The sequence below is a fragment of the Necator americanus genome, chromosome II (genome assembly GCF_031761385.1).
Source record: "Necator americanus strain Aroian chromosome II, whole genome shotgun sequence".
Classification (NCBI taxonomy): domain Eukaryota; kingdom Metazoa; phylum Nematoda; class Chromadorea; order Rhabditida; family Ancylostomatidae; genus Necator; species Necator americanus.
This window is the reverse complement of record NC_087372.1, coordinates 35,579,176-35,598,177: the sequence shown is the minus strand read 5'-3', so window position 1 is coordinate 35,598,177 and position 19,002 is coordinate 35,579,176. Positions and strand designations below refer to the sequence as shown.

General features: G+C 50.5%; 1 protein-coding gene across 3 annotated transcripts in view; it reads left to right on the top strand.

Annotated features, from left to right (window-relative positions):
* The window catches only part of RB195_020490 (uncharacterized protein), a gene marked incomplete at both ends in the record, with an annotated part of 40,821 nt that extends 22,246 nt beyond the window's left edge, over positions 1–18,575 (top strand). The window contains 12 exons of one of the 3 annotated variants that reach the window (XM_064188808.1): positions 12–2,631; positions 2,690–4,031; positions 4,129–6,642; positions 6,701–8,224; positions 8,278–11,979; positions 12,252–12,463; positions 15,069–15,140; positions 17,338–17,411; positions 17,513–17,556; positions 17,629–17,655; positions 18,252–18,384; positions 18,451–18,575. In XM_064188808.1, the coding sequence (XP_064044687.1) occupies positions 12–2,631; positions 2,690–4,031; positions 4,129–6,642; positions 6,701–8,224; positions 8,278–11,979; positions 12,252–12,463; positions 15,069–15,140; positions 17,338–17,411; positions 17,513–17,556; positions 17,629–17,655; positions 18,252–18,384; positions 18,451–18,575 (12,389 nt within the window). Of the gene's footprint in view, positions 1–11; positions 4,032–4,128; positions 6,643–6,700; positions 8,225–8,277; positions 11,980–12,251; positions 12,464–15,068; positions 15,141–17,337; positions 17,412–17,512; positions 17,656–18,112; positions 18,176–18,251; positions 18,385–18,450 lie in introns of those variants that run through there. The other 2 variants (XM_064188807.1, XM_064188806.1) reach the window with 2 other exon arrangements.
* Between the last annotated feature and the right edge of the window lie 427 nt (positions 18,576–19,002).

The window sequence follows — 19,002 nt, the reverse complement described above, 5'->3', positions numbered from 1 at the left end:
TACCACGGCAGAACCTACAACAACGTCCACTCTTGAGCCGACGACAACCACGGCAGAGCCTACAACAACCTCGACCGTGCAACCGACGACAACCACGGCAGAACCTACAACAACGTCCACTCTTGAGCCGACGACAACCACGGCAGAACCTACAACAACGTCCACTCTTGAGCCGACGACAACCACGGCAGAACCTACAACAACGTCCACTCTTGAGCCGACGACAACCACGGCAGAACATACAACAACGTCCACTCTTGAGCCGACGACAACCACGGCAGAACCTACAACAACGTCCACTATTGAGCCGACGACTACCACGGCAGAACCTACAACAACGTCCACTCTTGAGCCGACGACAACCACGGCAGAGCCTACAACAACCTCGACCGTGCAACCGACGACTACCACGGCAGAACCTACAACAACGTCCACTCTTGAGCCGACGACAACCACGGCAGAACCTACAACAACGTCCACTCTTGAGCCGACGACTACCACGGCAGAACCTACAACAACGTCCACTCTTGAGCCGACGACAACCACGGCAGAACATACAACAACGTCCACTCTTGAGCCGACGACAACCACGGCAGAGCCTACAACAACCTCGACCGTGCAACCGACGACTACCACGGCAGAACCTACAACAACGTCCACTCTTGAGCCGACGACAACCACGGCAGAGCCTACAACAACGTCCACTCTTGAGCCGACGACTACCACGGCAGAACCTACAACAACGTCCACTCTTGAGCCGACGACAACCACGGCAGAGCCTACAACAACGTCCACTCTTGAGCCGACGACAACCACGGCAGAACCTACAACAACGTCGACTCTTGAGCCGACGACAACCACGGCAGAACCTACAACAACGTCCACTCTTGAGCCGACGACAACCACGGCAGAGCCTACAACAACCTCGACCGTGCAACCGACGACTACCACGGCAGAACCTACAACAACGTCCACTCTTGAGCCGACGACAACCACGGCAGAGCCTACAACAACGTCATCTATAGAGCCGACGACTACCACAGCAGAACCTACAACAACGTCCACTCTTGAGCCGACGACGACCACGGCAGAGCCTACAACAACGTCCACTCTTGAGCCGACGACTACCACGGCAGAACCTACAACAACGTCCACTCTTGAGCCGACGACAACCACGGCAGAACCTACAACAACGTCCACTCTTGAGCCGACGACAACCACGGCAGAGCCTACAACAACCTCGACCGTGCAACCGACGACTACCACGGCAGAACATACAACAACGTCCACTCTTGAGCCGACGACAACCACGGCAGAGCCTACAACAACGTCCACTCTTGAGCCGACGACAACCACGGCAGAACATACAACAACGTCCACTCTTGAGCCGACGACAACCACGGCAGAGCCTACAACAACCTCGACCGTGCAACCGACGACTACCACGGCAGAACCTACAACAACGTCCACTCTTGAGCCGACGACAACCACGGCAGAGCCTACAACAACCTCGACCGTGCAACCGACAACCACGGCAGAACATACAACAACGTCCACTCTTGAGCCGACGACAACCACGGCAGAGCCTACAACAACGTCCACTCTTGAGCCGACGACAACCACGGCAGAACATACAACAACGTCCACTCTTGAGCCGACGACAACCACGGCAGAACCTACAACAACGTCCACTCTTGAGCCGACGACAACCACGGCAGAACCTACAACAACGTCCACTCTTGAGCCGACGACAACCACGGCAGAGCCTACAACAACGTCGACCGTGCAACCGACGACTACCACGGCAGAACCTACAACAACGTCCACTCTTGAGCCGACGACAACCACGGCAGAGCCTACAACAACGTCCACTATAGAGCCGACGACTACCACGGCAGAACCTACAACAACGTCCACTCTTGAGCCGACGACAACCACGGCAGAACCTACAACAACGTCCACTCTTGAGCCGACGACAACCACGGCAGAACCTACAACAACGTCCACTCTTGAGCCGACGACAACCACGGCAGAACCTACAACAACGTCCACTCTTGAGCCGACGACAACCACGGCAGAGCCTACAACAACCTCGACCGTGCAACCGACGACTACCACGGCTGAACCTACAACAACGTCCTCTCTTGAGCCGACGACAACCACGGCAGAACCTACAACAACGTCCTCTCTTGAGCCGACGACAACCACGGCAGAACCTACAACAACGTCCACTCTTGAGCCGACGACAACCACGGCAGAACCTACAACAACGTCCACTCTTGAGCCGACGACAACCACGGCAGAACCTACAACAACGTCCACTCTTGAGCCGACGACTACCACGGCAGAACCTACAACAACGTCCACTCTTGAGCCGACGACAACCACGGCAGAACCTACAACAACGTCCACTCTTGAGCCGACGACAACCACGGCAGAGCCTACAACAACCTCGACCGTGCAACCGACGACTACCACGGCAGAACCTACAACAACGTCCTCTCTTGAGCCGACGACAACCACGGCAGAACCTACAACAACGTCCTCTCTTGAGCCGACGACAACCACGGCAGAACCTACAACAACGTCCACTCTTGAGCCGACGACAACCACGGCAGAACCTACAACAACGTCCACTCTTGAGCCGACGACAACCACGGCAGAACCTACAACAACGTCCACTCTTGAGCCGACGACAACCACGGCAGAGCCTACAACAACCTCGACCGTGCAACCGACGACTACCACGGCAGAACCTACAACAACGTCCACTCTTGAGCCGACGACAACCACGGCAGAGCCTACAACAACGTCCCACTGAGCCGACGACTACCACGGCAGAACCTACAACAACGTCCACTCTTGAGCCGACGACAACCACGGCAGAACCTACAACAACGTCCACTCTTGAGCCGACGACAACCACGGCAGAACCTACAACAACGTCCACTCTGCAGCCGACGACAACCACGGCAGAGCCTACAACAACGTCCACTCTTGAGCCGACGACAACCACGGCAGAGCCTACAACAACCTCGACCGTGCAACCGACGACTACCACGGCTGAACCTACAACAACGTCCTCTCTTGAGCCGACGACAACCACGGCAGAACCTACAACAACGTCCACTCTTGAGCCGACGACAACCACGGCAGAACCTACAACAACGTCCACTCTTGAGCCGACGACAACCACGGCAGAGCCTACAACAACGTCCACTCTTGAGCCGACGACAACCACGGCAGAACCTACAACAACGTCCACTCTTGAGCCGACGACAACCACGGCAGAACCTACAACAACGTCCACTCTTGAGCCGACGACAACCACGGCAGAGCCTACAACAACCTCGACCGTGCAACCGACGACTACCACGGCAGAACCTACAACAACGTCCACTCTTGAGCCGACGACAACCACGGCAGAGCCTACAACAACCTCGACCGTGCAACCGACGACTACCACGGCAGAACCTACAACAACGTCCACTCTTGAGCCGACGACAACCACGGCAGAACCTACAACAACGTCCACTCTGCAGCCGACGACTACCACGGCAGAACCTACAACAACGTCCACTCTTGAGCCGACGACAACCACGGCAGAACCTACAACAACGTCCACTCTTGAGCCGACGACAACCACGGCAGAGCCTACAACAACGTCCACTCTTGAGCCGACGACAACCACGGCAGAGCCTACAACAACCTCGACCGTGCAACCGACGACTACCACGGCAGAACCTACAACAACGTCCACTCTTGAGCCGACGACAACCACGGCAGAGCCTACAACAACCTCGACCGTGCAACCGACGACTACCACGGCAGAACCTACAACAACGTCCACTCTTGAGCCGACGACAACCACGGCAGAACCTACAACAACGTCCACTATAGAGCCGACGACTACCACGGCAGAACCTACAACAACGTCCACTCTTGAGCCGACGACAACCACGGCAGAACATACAACAACGTCCACTCTTGAGCCGACGACAACCACGGCAGAGCCTACAACAACCTCGACCGTGCAACCGACGACTACCACGGCAGAACCTACAACAACGTCCACTCTTGAGCCGACGACAACCACGGCAGAACATACAACAACGTCCACTCTTGCAGCCGACGACAACCACGGCAGAACCTACAACAACGTCCACTCTTGAGCCGACGACAACCACGGCAGAGCCTACAACAACCTCGACCGTGCAACCGACGACTACCACGGCAGAACATACAACAACGTCCACTCTTGAGCCGACGACAACCACGGCAGAGCCTACAACAACGTCCACTCTTGAGCCGACGACAACCACGGCAGAACATACAACAACGTCCACTCTTGAGCCGACGACAACCACGGCAGAACCTACAACAACGTCCACTCTTGAGCCGACGACAACCACGGCAGAGCCTACAACAACGTCCACCGTCTTAAAGCCGACGACAACCACGGCAGAGCCTACAACAACGTCCACTCTTGAGCCGACGACAACCACGGCAGAACCTACAACAACGTCCACTCTTGAGCCGACGACTACCACGGCAGAACCTACAACAACGTCCACTCTTGAGCCGACGACAACCACGGCAGAACCTACAACAACGTCCACTCTTGAGCCGACGACAACCACGGCAGAGCCTACAACAACCTCGACCGTGCAACCGACGACAACCACGGCAGAACCTACAACAACGTCCACTCTTGAGCCGACGACAACCACGGCAGAGCCTACAACAACCTCGACCGTGCAACCGACGACTACCACGGCAGAACCTACAACAACGTCCACTCTTGAGCCGACGACAACCACGGCAGAGCCTACAACAACCTCGACCGTGCAACCGACGACTACCACGGCAGAACCTACAACAACGTCCACTCTTGAGCCGACGACAACCACGGCAGAACCTACAACAACGTCCACTATAGAGCCGACGACAACCACGGCAGAACCTACAACAACGTCCACCGTGCAACCGACGACAACCACGGCAGAGCCTACAACAACCTCGACCGTGCAACCGACGACTACCACCACGGCAGAACCTACAACAACGTCCACTCTTGAGCCGACGACAACCACGGCAGAGCCTACAACAACCTCGACCGTGCAACCGACGACTACCACGGCAGAACCTACAACAACGTCCTCTCTTGAGCCGACGACAACCACGGCAGAACCTACAACAACGTCCACTCTTGAGCCGACGACTACCACGGCAGAACCTACAACAACGTCCACTCTTGAGCCGACGACAACCACGGCAGAACCTACAACAACCTCGACCGTGCAACCGACGACAACCACGGCAGAGCCTACAACAACCTCGACCGTGCAACCGACGACTACCACGGCAGAACCTACAACAACGTCCACTCTTGAGCCGACGACAACCACGGCAGAACCTACAACAACGTCCTCTCTTGAGCCGACGACAACCACGGCAGAACCTACAACAACGTCCACTCTTGAGCCGACGACTACCACGGCAGAACCTACAACAACCTCGACCGTGCAACCGACGACTACCACGGCAGAACCTACAACAACGTCCACTCTTGAGCCGACGACAACCACGGCAGAGCCTACAACAACCTCGACGGTGCAACCGACGACAACCACGGCAGAGCCTACAACAACGTCCACTCTTGAGCCGACGACAACCACGGCAGAGCCTACAACAACCTCGACCGTGCAACCGACGACTACCACGGCTGAACCTACAACAACGTCCTCTCTTGAGCCGACGACAACCACGGCAGAACCTACAACAACGTCCTCTCTTGAGCCGACGACAACCACGGCAGAACCTACAACAACGTCCACTATAGAGCCGACGACTACCACGGCAGAACCTACAACAACCTCGACCGTGCAACCGACGACTACCACGGCAGAACCTACAACAACGTCCACTCTTGAGCCGACGACAACCACGGCAGAGCCTACAACAACCTCGACCGTGCAACCGACGACAACCACGGCAGAGCCTACAACAACGTCCACTCTTGAGCCGACGACAACCACGGCAGAGCCTACAACAACCTCGACCGTGCAACCGACGACTACCACGGCAGAACCTACAACAACGTCCACTCTTGAGCCGACGACAACCACGGCAGAGCCTACAACAACCTCGACCGTGCAACCGACGACTACCACGGCAGAACCTACAACAACGTCCACTCTTGAGCCGACGACAACCACGGCAGAACCTACAACAACGTCCACTCTTGAGCCGACGACTACCACGGCAGAACCTACAACAACGTCCACTCTTGAGCCGACGACAACCACGGCAGAACATACAACAACGTCCACTCTTGAGCCGACGACAACCACGGCAGAGCCTACAACAACGTCCACTATAGAGCCGACGACAACCACGGCAGAGCCTACAACAACCTCGACCGTGCAACCGACGACTACCACGGCAGAACCTACAACAACGTCCTCTCTTGAGCCGACGACGACCACGGCAGAGCCTACAACAACCTCGACCGTGGAACCGACGACTACCACGGCAGAACCTACAACAACGTCCACTCTTGAGCCGACGACAACCACGGCAGAGCCTACAACAACGTCCACTCTTGCAGCCGACGACTACCACGGCAGAACCTACAACAACGTCCACTCTTGAGCCGACGACAACCACGGCAGAACCTACAACAACGTCCACTCTTGAGCCGACGACTACCACGGCAGAGCCTACAACAACGTCCACTCTTGAGCCGACGACAACCACGGCAGAACCTACAACAACGTCCTCTCTTGAGCCGACGACAACCACGGCAGAACCTACAACAACGTCCTCTCTTGAGCCGACGACAACCACGGCAGAACCTACAACAACCTCGACCGTGCAACCGACGACTACCACGGCAGAACCTACAACAACCTCGACCGTGCAACCGACGACTACCACGGCAGAACCTACAACAACGTCCACTCTTGAGCCGACGACAACCACGGCAGAACCTACAACAACGTCCACTCTTGAGCCGACGACAACCACGGCAGAACCTACAACAACGTCCACTCTTGAGCCGACGACAACCACGGCAGAGCCTACAACAACCTCGACCGTGCAACCGACGACAACCACGGCAGAGCCTACAACAACGTCCACTCTTGAGCCGACGACAACCACGGCAGAGCCTACAACAACCTCGACCGTGCAACCGACGACTACCACGGCAGAACCTACAACAACCTCGACCGTGCAACCGACGACAACCACGGCAGAACCTACAACAACGTCCTCTCTTGAGCCGACGACAACCACGGCAGAACCTACAACAACGTCCACTCTTGAGCCGACGACAACCACGGCAGAACCTACAACAACGTCGACCGTGCAACCGACGACAACCACGGCAGAGCCTACAACAACGTCCACTCTTGAGCCGACGACAACCACGGCAGAGCCTACAACAACCTCGACCGTGCAACCGACGACTACCACGGCAGAACCTACAACAACGTCCACTCTTGAGCCGACGACAACCACGGCAGAGCCTACAACAACCTCGACCGTGCAACCGACGACTACCACGGCAGAACCTACAACAACGTCCACTCTTGAGCCGACGACAACCACGGCAGAGCCTACAACAACGTCCACTATAGAGCCGACGACAACCACGGCAGAGCCTACAACAACCTCGACCGTGCAACCGACGACTACCACGGCAGAACCTACAACAACGTCCACTCTTGAGCCGACGACAACCACGGCAGAGCCTACAACAACCTCGACCGTGGAACCGACGACTACCACGGCAGAACCTACAACAACGTCCACTCTTGAGCCGACGACAACCACGGCAGAACCTACAACAACGTCCACTCTTGAGCCGACGACTACCACGGCAGAACCTACAACAACGTCCACTCTTGAGCCGACGACAACCACGGCAGAGCCTACAACAACGTCCACTCGTGAGCCGACGACAACCACGGCAGAGCCTACAACAACCTCGACCGTGCAACCGACGACTACCACGGCAGAACCTACAACAACGTCCTCTCTTGAGCCGACGACAACCACGGCAGAACCTACAACAACGTCCACTCTTGAGCCGACGACAACCACGGCAGAACCTACAACAACGTCCACTCTTGAGCCGACGACAACCACGGCAGAACCTACAACAACGTCCACTCTTGAGCCGACGACAACCACGGCAGAACCTACAACAACGTCCACCGTGCAGAGCCGACGACTACCACGGCAGAACCTACAACAACGTCCACTCTTGAGCCGACGACAACCACGGCAGAACCTACAACAACGTCCACTCTTGAGCCGACGACAACCACGGCAGAACCTACAACAACGTCCACTCTTGAGCCGACGACAACCACGGCAGAACCTACAACAACGTCCACTCTTGAGCCGACGACAACCACGGCAGAGCCTACAACAACCTCGACCGTGCAACCGACGACAACCACGGCAGAGCCTACAACAACGTCCACTCTTGAGCCGACGACAACCACGGCAGAGCCTACAACAACCTCGACCGTGCAACCGACGACTACCACGGCAGAACCTACAACAACGTCCACTCTTGAGCCGACGACAACCACGGCAGAACCTACAACAACGTCCACTATAGAGCCGACGACAACCACGGCAGAACCTACAACAACCTCGACCGTGCAACCGACGACTACCACGGCAGAACCTACAACAACGTCCACTCTTGAGCCGACGACAACCACGGCAGAGCCTACAACAACCTCGACGGTGCAACCGACGACAACCACGGCAGAGCCTACAACAACGTCCACTCTTGAGCCGACGACAACCACGGCAGAGCCTACAACAACGTCGACCGTGCAGCCGACGACTACCACGGCAGAACCTACAACAACCCAGTGCACTAACCGACGACAACCACGGCAGAACCTACAACAACGTCCACTCTTGAGCCGACGACAACCACGGCAGAACCTACAACAACGTCCACTCTTGAGCCGACGACTACCACGGCAGAACCTACAACAACCTCGACCGTGCAACCGACGACAACCACGGCAGAACCTACAACAACGTCCACTCTTGAGCCGACGACAACCACGGCAGAGCCTACAACAACGTCGACTCGTGCAACCGACGACAACCACGGCAGAACCTACAACAACGTCCACTCTTGAGCCGACGACAACCACGGCAGAGCCTACAACAACCTCGACCGTGCAACCGACGACTACCACGGCAGAACCTACAACAACGTCCACTCTTGAGCCGACGACAACCACGGCAGAGCCTACAACAACGTCCACTCTTGATCCGACGACAACCACGGCAGAACCTACAACAACGTCCACTCTTGAGCCGACGACAACCACGGCAGAACCTACAACAACGTCCACTCTTGAGCCGACGACAACCACGGCAGAACCTACAACAACGTCCACTCTTGAGCCGACGACAACCACGGCAGAGCCTACAACAACCTCGACCGTGCAACCGACGACTACCACGGCAGAACCTACAACAACGTCCACTCTTGAGCCGACGACAAAACCACGGCAGAGCCTACAACAACCTCGACCGTGGAACCGACGACTACCACGGCAGAACCTACAACAACGTCCACTCTTGAGCCGACGACAACCACGGCAGAACCTACAACAACGTCCACTCTTGAGCCGACGACAACCACGGCAGAACCTACAACAACCTCCACCGTTAGACCGACGACTACCACGGCAGAACCTACAACAACCTCGACCGTGCAACCGACGACTACCACGGCAGAACCTACAACAACGTCCACTCTTGAGCCGACGACAACCACGGCAGAGCCTACAACAACCTCACGACCGAGACAACCCGACGACTACCACGGCAGAGCCTACAACAACGTCCACTCTTGAGCCGACGACAACCACGGCAGAGCCTACAACAACCTCGACCGTGCAACCGACGACTACCACGGCTGAACCTACAACAACGTCCTCTCTTGAGCCGACGACAACCACGGCAGAACCTACAACAACGTCCTCTCTTGAGCCGACGACAACCACGGCAGAACCTACAACAACGTCCACTATAGAGCCGACGACTACCACGGCAGAACCTACAACAACCTCGACCGTGCAACCGACGACTACCACGGCAGAACCTACAACAACGTCCACTCTTGAGCCGACGACAACCACGGCAGAGCCTACAACAACCTCGACCGTGCAACCGACGACAACCACGGCAGAGCCTACAACAACGTCCACTCTTGAGCCGACGACAACCACGGCAGAGCCTACAACAACCTCGACCGTGCAACCGACGACTACCACGGCTGAACCTACAACAACGTCCTCTCTTGAGCCGACGACAACCACGGCAGAACCTACAACAACGTCCTCTCTTGAGCCGACGACAACCACGGCAGAACCTACAACAACGTCCACTATAGAGCCTACGACTACCACGGCAGAACCTACAACAACGTCCACTCTTGAGCCGACGACAACCACGGCAGAACCTACAACAACGTCCACTCTTGAGCCGACGACAACCACGGCAGAGCCTACAACAACGTCCACTATAGAGCCGACGACAACCACGGCAGAGCCTACAACAACCTCGACCGTGCAACCGACGACTACCACGGCAGAACCTACAACAACGTCCACTCTTGAGCCGACGACGACCACGGCAGAGCCTACAACAACCTCGACCGTGGAACCGACGACTACCACGGCAGAACCTACAACAACGTCCACTCTTGAGCCGACGACAACCACGGCAGAACCTACAACAACGTCCACTATAGAGCCGACGACTACCACGGCAGAACCTACAACAACCTCGACCGTGCAACCGACGACAACCACGGCAGAGCCTACAACAACCTCGACCGTGCAACCGACGACTACCACGGCAGAACCTACAACAACCTCGACCGTGCAACCGACGACTACCACGGCAGAACCTACAACAACGTCCTCTCTTGAGCCGACGACAACCACGGCAGAACCTACAACAACGTCCACTATAGAGCCGACGACTACCACGGCAGAACCTACAACAACGTCCACTATAGAGCCGACGACAACCACGGCAGAGCCTACAACAACCTCGACCGTGCAACCGACGACTACCACGGCAGAACCTACAACAACGTCCACTCTTGAGCCGACGACAACCACGGCAGAACCTACAACAACGTCCACTATAGAGCCGACGACTACCACGGCAGAGCCTACAACAACCTCGACAGTGGAACCGACGACTACGACGGCAGAGCCTACAACAACGTCCACTCTTGAGCCGACGACTACCACGGCAGAACCTACAACAACGTCCACTCTTGAGCCGACGACAACCACGGCAGAACCTACAACAACGTCCACTATAGAGCCGACGACTACCACGGCAGAACCTACAACAACGTCCACTATAGAGCCGACGACAACCACGGCAGAGCCTACAACAACATCAACCGTGGAACCGACAACTACGACGGCAGAGCCTACAACAACGTCCACTATAGAGCCGACGACAACCACGGCAGAGCCTACAACAACCTCGACCGTGGAACCGACGACTACCACGGCAGAGCCTACAACAACGTCCACTATAGAGCCGACGACTACCACGGCAGAGCCTACAACAACCTCGACCGTGGAACCGACGACTACCACAGCAGAGCCTAATAACACGTCATCAGCAGAACTGACAGCATTCCTTCTATCCGCAATGGAATCGGCGACTACCTCTCCAAAACTAAGTGCAGCGTCGAAAACAGCCAAGCGGATAGTGGAGTATCACGACCGAGGCAACTACAACTTCACGAAAACGACAGTTGGCCCGGCGTCAACCGACGCTAACACGTCCCACCCTAAATATCTTAAAACCGGAACATCAGTGGAGACGTTGAAAAGGAATATTCGATGTTTGTTTGTGGGGGATCTCTTCAGTTTCGGAAAGGATGCCTATAGATACGACCGGGTGAGCAATTTTCGCACTTACTCTCGTTCTTTTAGCAACGTTCTCGTTCATCTGTCTATGCCATTTTTTGACTTTAAAATTGATGCTTTTATTTTATCAAAACACCGAGCTCGGTTCAACTCAAAGTAATGCTGATTTTCAAATTCAAAGGATTTTCTGCGTACATTTTGTTTCGTAACCAGCAGTTAATCTTACTTTACTGCTATTTGCTGCTCACAATCGGAAGCTCTAGCAGCTTGATGTCTCGTAAATAAAATCGAGTCTGTTTTAAGGAGAAGGTGTTCATCAAAGAGGTTGGTGCGGATTTGTACAGGAAGACAGAAAACTCCACTGTTGGGATAACCACATACGGATTTGTACCTGTCCAGCCTTTGAATCTTATACCTGCATTAAATGGGATGAAACAGGACAACGAAGACTTTGCGAAACATGTGAAATTACAAACCCGCCTTCGCGATGCTGAAACGGCTTCTACCACTAGAGAGTAAGTGTGAAAATCATTATTCCAAAGATATCAAATACGGTGACATCTTATGGGCTTCTCAAAAAGATGAGCACAGATACGTATAAAGTAGGTAGGTGTTGAAAGCAAACCAGAGGGCAAAAATTCAGGCAGGTTTTTTCTTACTCCAGTTTTCTTTCGATCAGACAGTTGCACCAAACATGTAGGCGCTTTCCCATGGTATTTGTTAGTTTAAAATAAAATCCTCAAAACTAGTCTCCAAAGAACATTCGATTTTGGTGGCTATCATAAGCAATATTCTAGTGTAGCTTAACACATTGACGACAAATCGCTTTTCTAATTTCATTGCCCGTGGGACAGGCGCGTTCCTTTTTTGAGAGCAGATTTTCCTTGCTCACGATCTTTACAGCAGCATGGGGTTACCATTAATGCTTTCTTACAATATGTCGAGAATTTACTAAAAGGGCAGAAAAAAAAAACACATTAAGCTGCTGTAGCCCTATGCCTAAGTCACCTCGGCGTCACAATGACGTGTACAACCCCGAGAAGGGTCAAGTCTTATTGTGATTCAACCAATGAACTTCTCAATCTTTCTTCCGCTTCAATTCTTCAGCGCAAATTTTTGGATGCAGGAAGGAAACTCGTGATGTGTGAGGAAAAAATGGGACGCGTACCGCCGCCATAATACAAGTAGCATCGAGGTACCGTTGGGTCTTATTTTGAAGGGTCGCTCTTGTTCAGCCCCAGAGGGAACGAAAATAATCTCAATTCCTCTTCTTCTTGTTTTGAAAGTTCAATTTTATTGTGTAATAATTTTCTACCGTAAGGACGATTACGTAGCCTTAGCACAGACCTCCATTAATTTCTACATTTGTTTTGCTTCTTGAACGCATGTAAGATATAGTCGGTTCGAAACGACATGGAGCAGGGTGCAGTTGAGTAAGCGACTGCGCTCGATGCAGTGCGCTCGATTGGTGCGGTAAGGATCGAGGGAGGAATTTTGGTGACACCATTCATCGCTGTAGTTCGCAATGGGAACTCAACCGCTAACTCCACCTCGCCTCTTCAAGTTGCACCTTACGCGATTACACCATGCGTCATGTCGTTGTCGACCCTACTACAATAGTTTGTGAGGAATTAGGCTATGTGCTATTTCTTGTATATATGTGCACGATTAGACACATTCATGAAAGTTTTACTAGGAAAAATTCTTTTCCGCTGGTTTAGAAGATTTTTTTTCTGGTGCCGTAGCAGCTCGCCAGAGATTTCCATCTGTACGGATTCTAGGGTCTACGTTTCGTGTAATTATGCATAGTGAATGATGTTAAAGGCTGAATGATGTTCTTTCATTACCACGACTACAAAAAATTGGTAATTCTGCATAATTACACGAAAAAATGGAGACAAAATTCAATACCTAAACGCTTAAGTCTTAAAGGCTCTTTAACAGAAATCAAACGATAAATCTAATGGTTCATGGAATGTTAAACAAGAAGAAAAAGAACTTCGAAAAACAAAAAGAATAATGTTCCTAAGGGCTTATTGCGCTCTGCAAATACTTAACGGAGCGTTCTTGAAGGACGCAGTTCATTACTCCCACAAAGAACGCTTTACGCCGAATGTATTTGCTATCTACGCAGTCAGATAAAATGTTATAAAGACAGTGGTAAATTCTTACCCTCTACATGCTTGACGAATAAGGTTAACATGTTGGCAAATGCGCACTTCTTCTATAGAGAAGTCTGAAAAAAAAAACTATCTTTTCTGAATCTCCATTTTCGTCGAGAAAGACTACCGTAATGGTGAAAACGTAACGTTTTCCAGTGAGAGTAACAGTCAGAAAATAAAATCTACTACAAATACGAAGATGGGTATTCAAAAAAGGATTGGGCTTATACATCCTCGTTGAATTTTTTGAACTAGTTCTTTATCTTACTTTTCGATGTCGAAGCATCCGATCTCCAGTTAGAGAAAAACTTGAGACGTACCAAAACTATCTCAGACAGGGAAATTCAATAATCAACAGGTCGCAGTTAAAGGCATCACCCCATGAATCTGAGGTGATGAAAGACTACTGTAATGGTGAAGATATCAGGTAGAGTATTGGTATACGGGATCGTAGATTATAGAGAGTTGGGTGATTCCGTCTATTTCTTGCTAATTAGCGTAAAAAACGGCACGAAAGATGCGGCGTATGCACACGGCTGGCGCGCTCCAATCTAACTCGTTGTGGAAAATCGCTCGCAGCAGTATCTTCCGAGCCGTTTTTTTTTAACGGCGCTTAGAAAGAAATGGATAGAATCACCCTTCTCTCCATAATCTACCATCCCGTATACGAATACTCCACCTGAAATCCGTACCACCGCAGATTCGTGGCGTGATGCCTTTGACTCCACAGCAAACAAACGAAGAAAAGCGACTACTTGAGGCATACGAACGTCATCACTCCCTGAAGTGATCATGTATGGTGCAATGATACAGTAATTACAGATGTAGAAAGTCACTTTCATACCATTCTCCCAGAAAATCTTGTAACGTTTCGAGTCCTTAGAACATATTACTTTAAACTGTTTTTTTTTCTTTGCAACAAAAGGACTTGTAGTTGAACTACATAAAATTTCTACAGGGCCATCAATGAAATCAACGACTTCAAGCATGTTCGAGGACGTGCCAACTGCTTGATCTTCTTCTCAGCACAGTAAGTCAAAAGATTCCTTTAGCAAAGCCAATCAACTGTGTTCTCTTTAGCTAGTACTTCGGCGCGCAAAATAATGTCGATAGCCAATAGAGATCATTCTTAACTCTCAAATGTCTTTCTATATTCCTCGTTCGAGAAGCTTTTGAGAAGGTGATACTTCATCAATCAACAGTTCATCACTGGAAGTGAATAGCTAAGTCACTCGGGGCCCCAAGGCCAAGGATTAGTCCTCGAGGATTCACGACATGTAGGTTAAAGCTACTGAGAGAAAAAAGGTAGATAGAGCCTCTAACAACACCATTTATCTTTTTTCTGGAATTTTTTTTTAACACAACAGCCTTCATAAAGGTTTTTCTGTTCTTTCTTTCGTTGAAAACACTACATGAATACTTAAACTTAGACCTTCACTTAGCTTTTAACTTCTAGTAAGCCTTTCTGAAGGGTTGGTAAGGCTAAAACATTAATAGTTCCAGTTCTACCTTTCTTTTTCTTGTTAGTACACAGCCTTAGCCTCCAGGGAAAATGTAGTTGGGGGCCACTCAGTGGTGCTCTTGCTTCTCGACGCTCTAACTTACTTTTTTCTCTTAGCAACTTTATCTTACATGACATAGATCCTCAAAGACCAATGCATATGCCTTAGAGCCCGATTCATTCAATCACTTACTTCGAGAAATAAGGGCGTTAGTCACTTAAAGGCATCACCCCACAAATTTGGGGTGGTGCGGGTTTCAGTTGGGTTATGCCTATACGGGATCGTAGATTATTTGGAAGAAGGTGATTCCGTTCATTTTTCCTAATTGCCGTGAAAAACGGCACGGAAGATGCGGCTTCGAGCGTTCCGGGGCTCTATTTTCTACGAGTTCGATTGGAGGGGGCCAGCATTGTGTAGGCGCCGTTCCTTCCGGGCCGTTTTTATGGCAATTAGAGACTCGTGGGGTGATCCTTTAAGAACGATCTTTGTGCGGTACGGGACGTTTTTGGCGCCCCGAAGTACAAACCAAAGAGATAGCGCGGTGGAGTGGCCCCTCTCAATTACCACAGAGGAGCACTTTATCGCAAACATTCAGGATTACTGCCATTACAGAAACTGTAAGAAACTATGAACCTATAGTTTGATGAATGCGCGTTGCGACACCAGCACGCTTATGACTTAAATTAATGCGAACAATTATAGGATTGGCGGATTCTTGCATCTGTGGAATTTTCCTAGACTGTTAGATGGTCGTTAGATTTCACCGCAAGAGACTGACGCCGAATATGCCGAGGGAAAAATACACACAGAAGTCCTGACATAAAAAAAACAAGTAGATGACCATAGAAGAAGACAACGATCCAAACGAAAACAAGCAAAACAGAAAGAAAACAGTTACCAAACAAAACGACTAGATGTTTTTTGGACTCATTAAGTTAGACCTCTGTATAAAACATGCGAACATCGAACAGTTACCAAACATCTGTCATAGAAAGCACTACGTGCGATGCAACTACCGTAAACAAAAACGATCTGCAGCTATGAATTAGAAGGAGTAGGAACGGAAACTAACTAACCTGTATATTTAGAGGTGTGTAGATTATCCAAACTGCATGACCATAAGATATGAAGAAAGCAATACGCCGGTAAAACCGACGATCTCCAGCCGCGGTCGATCGTTGCGTTTCGATCTCGATCGTCGAGCAAGTGTTATCGTTTGAGCATCGCTGATTACTATTGCCGTGTTAATTGTTTGGCCAATTATGTTAGGATAATTATGTAAGATGCGCCAACGCGTTGACGCATCCCAAGTGGAATGATACGCCAGTGACTTTATCTTTTTTTTACTTTTAAGTATGTAAGAACGAAATCTAAGCACTCACAATTCTCTGGAATCTCTTAGTATCTGCTAGCTAGTAGCTGGGGACTTTCAAATGCAGCTCTCTGCAGTTGTTTGCAGAATGAACCCGTCATCAACCTCACAGCTACGACATTTGTTCTAACAGTTCCGGAATAGACATTTGATCGAGCTAACAAGGATATGCTTGATTCACTTATAAGTACAATTAACATGAAAACTTTGAAAAATAATATGGATGTGCAAAACATAAAAGAACATAAAAGCTTGGCTGCGAGGAACAATTCATTGTTTTCCATTTAATATTGAATAAGTCTTCAATTCTTCTTCGACAAGCATAGACTGATCTAATCAGGAATAAATTTCAGAAACAATACAAAAGATTTGCCTCCTCTGAAACCACCGAAGGACTGGAAGAGAATTGTTGCGGTTGGATTTGATGGTGCGATATTATTTCCGGAGTTAAATTCGTAGTGACTTTTTGGAATTAAGAGACAGCTGAGCATCTCTGATTTATTCTAAGCGTTTTTTCTTCTTCTTCAGACACCAATCTAACAAATGTGGTCGAACCGCCACGTGGAGTTGCAGTTAGCGTTCCATATTGGTTCAAAAAGGAAAATGTTGAAGAAGTTGTTGAAGCCGTTTTAGAAGCATTTTAGTCTGTTTGCAAAGCAGACTCTTTAAAGGTATGAGGAGTCCTTTAAGAACTTTTATTCTTACTCTATTATGATTCCTTTCTTCCAAAAGGGAATAGTCGGGTGAGAGCGACATGAAGCTCGGTGCTAGCATCACCCTGCGCTTCAGTTCACGATGATCCAACCCTGAGCACGACCGCCACGTCCACCTACCGTTTCGAGTGCAGCCGTTTACGCAACTGCACAGAGCTTCAAGTCGTTTTACAATTCGAATGAGATCTATTTCCTGCTCTGCTGCAAGAATTACCGTCAAAATTCTGGAAAAGAAGACATCCTACTTCCTTACAGTACTGATACAGCTATAGTCGGGTCAAAACGACGTGAACCACTAGCGTAGTTGCGGTGCATTTGCGTACGCGTTCGAAACTGCACGGTGGAGGCAGCAGTTGGGACCGAGGTGGGACTGTCACAAACTGCAGCGATGGATAGTACCAGCAAGGGTTTCACCATGCTCCTATGTAGTCGCTACGCTTCACCGGAACCCATCGAGAGAAGTCGCATACGCAATTGCGTACGTGCATCATGTCGCTTCGACCCTACAATATTTGTCATTTTGTTATCGTAATATCTACCAAGTAATATTTCAGATTACGAAGTGTCGTTCAACGACGACGTTTGCTTTCCTGCCTAACCGATCTTCAATTGTACAGTGCTATCCAAATGTGTTGTATGCATTTATACATATGTATTACAGTCCTTGCATTTATAAATACACATGTGGTGAGAACCGACTTTAAATCATGATCAAGTGAAAAAAAGCAGAATGATATTGGAAACGGTTTTCAGAATTCTACTCTTCCCATGAATTTGGACAGTGTTCTCCACGAATCACAATGTCCACAAGCACTTTCTGCATAGTCGTATCAGTAATTGTCGGATTCGACAAGCGATTTATCTTAAAAGAATCATAAAAAGCCTACAAAATATTTGTAGGAACTTCTCATAACGTTAAGGAATTATTTGAATGTGGTATATGTGAATATTTGCAACAGGTCCTCTGATGTGGTATGCTTCTCGTGATTTGTTTCTTTTCTGGGAACATATTTTTTGAGAATATTATTCGTACTTGCATTGCACGTATTTTCACTGAGAATAAAGACTATTTACATGTTGTAGAAAGACTTTGCGATCGGCATTGGTCACTTGACAGCGATTTGCATCACGATTGGAGAAAATAAGAATATGGGACCCAAAGGGTGCGATAGAGAAAACAACTAAATCACTTTTCTTTTCATTCTTATATTTTTACCTTCACATTGAAGGTTAACATAGTTAAGAAAGTTTCTGACAAAACACAAATCTGTCGGTAAAATAAAACACCACATAAAATTCTGACGA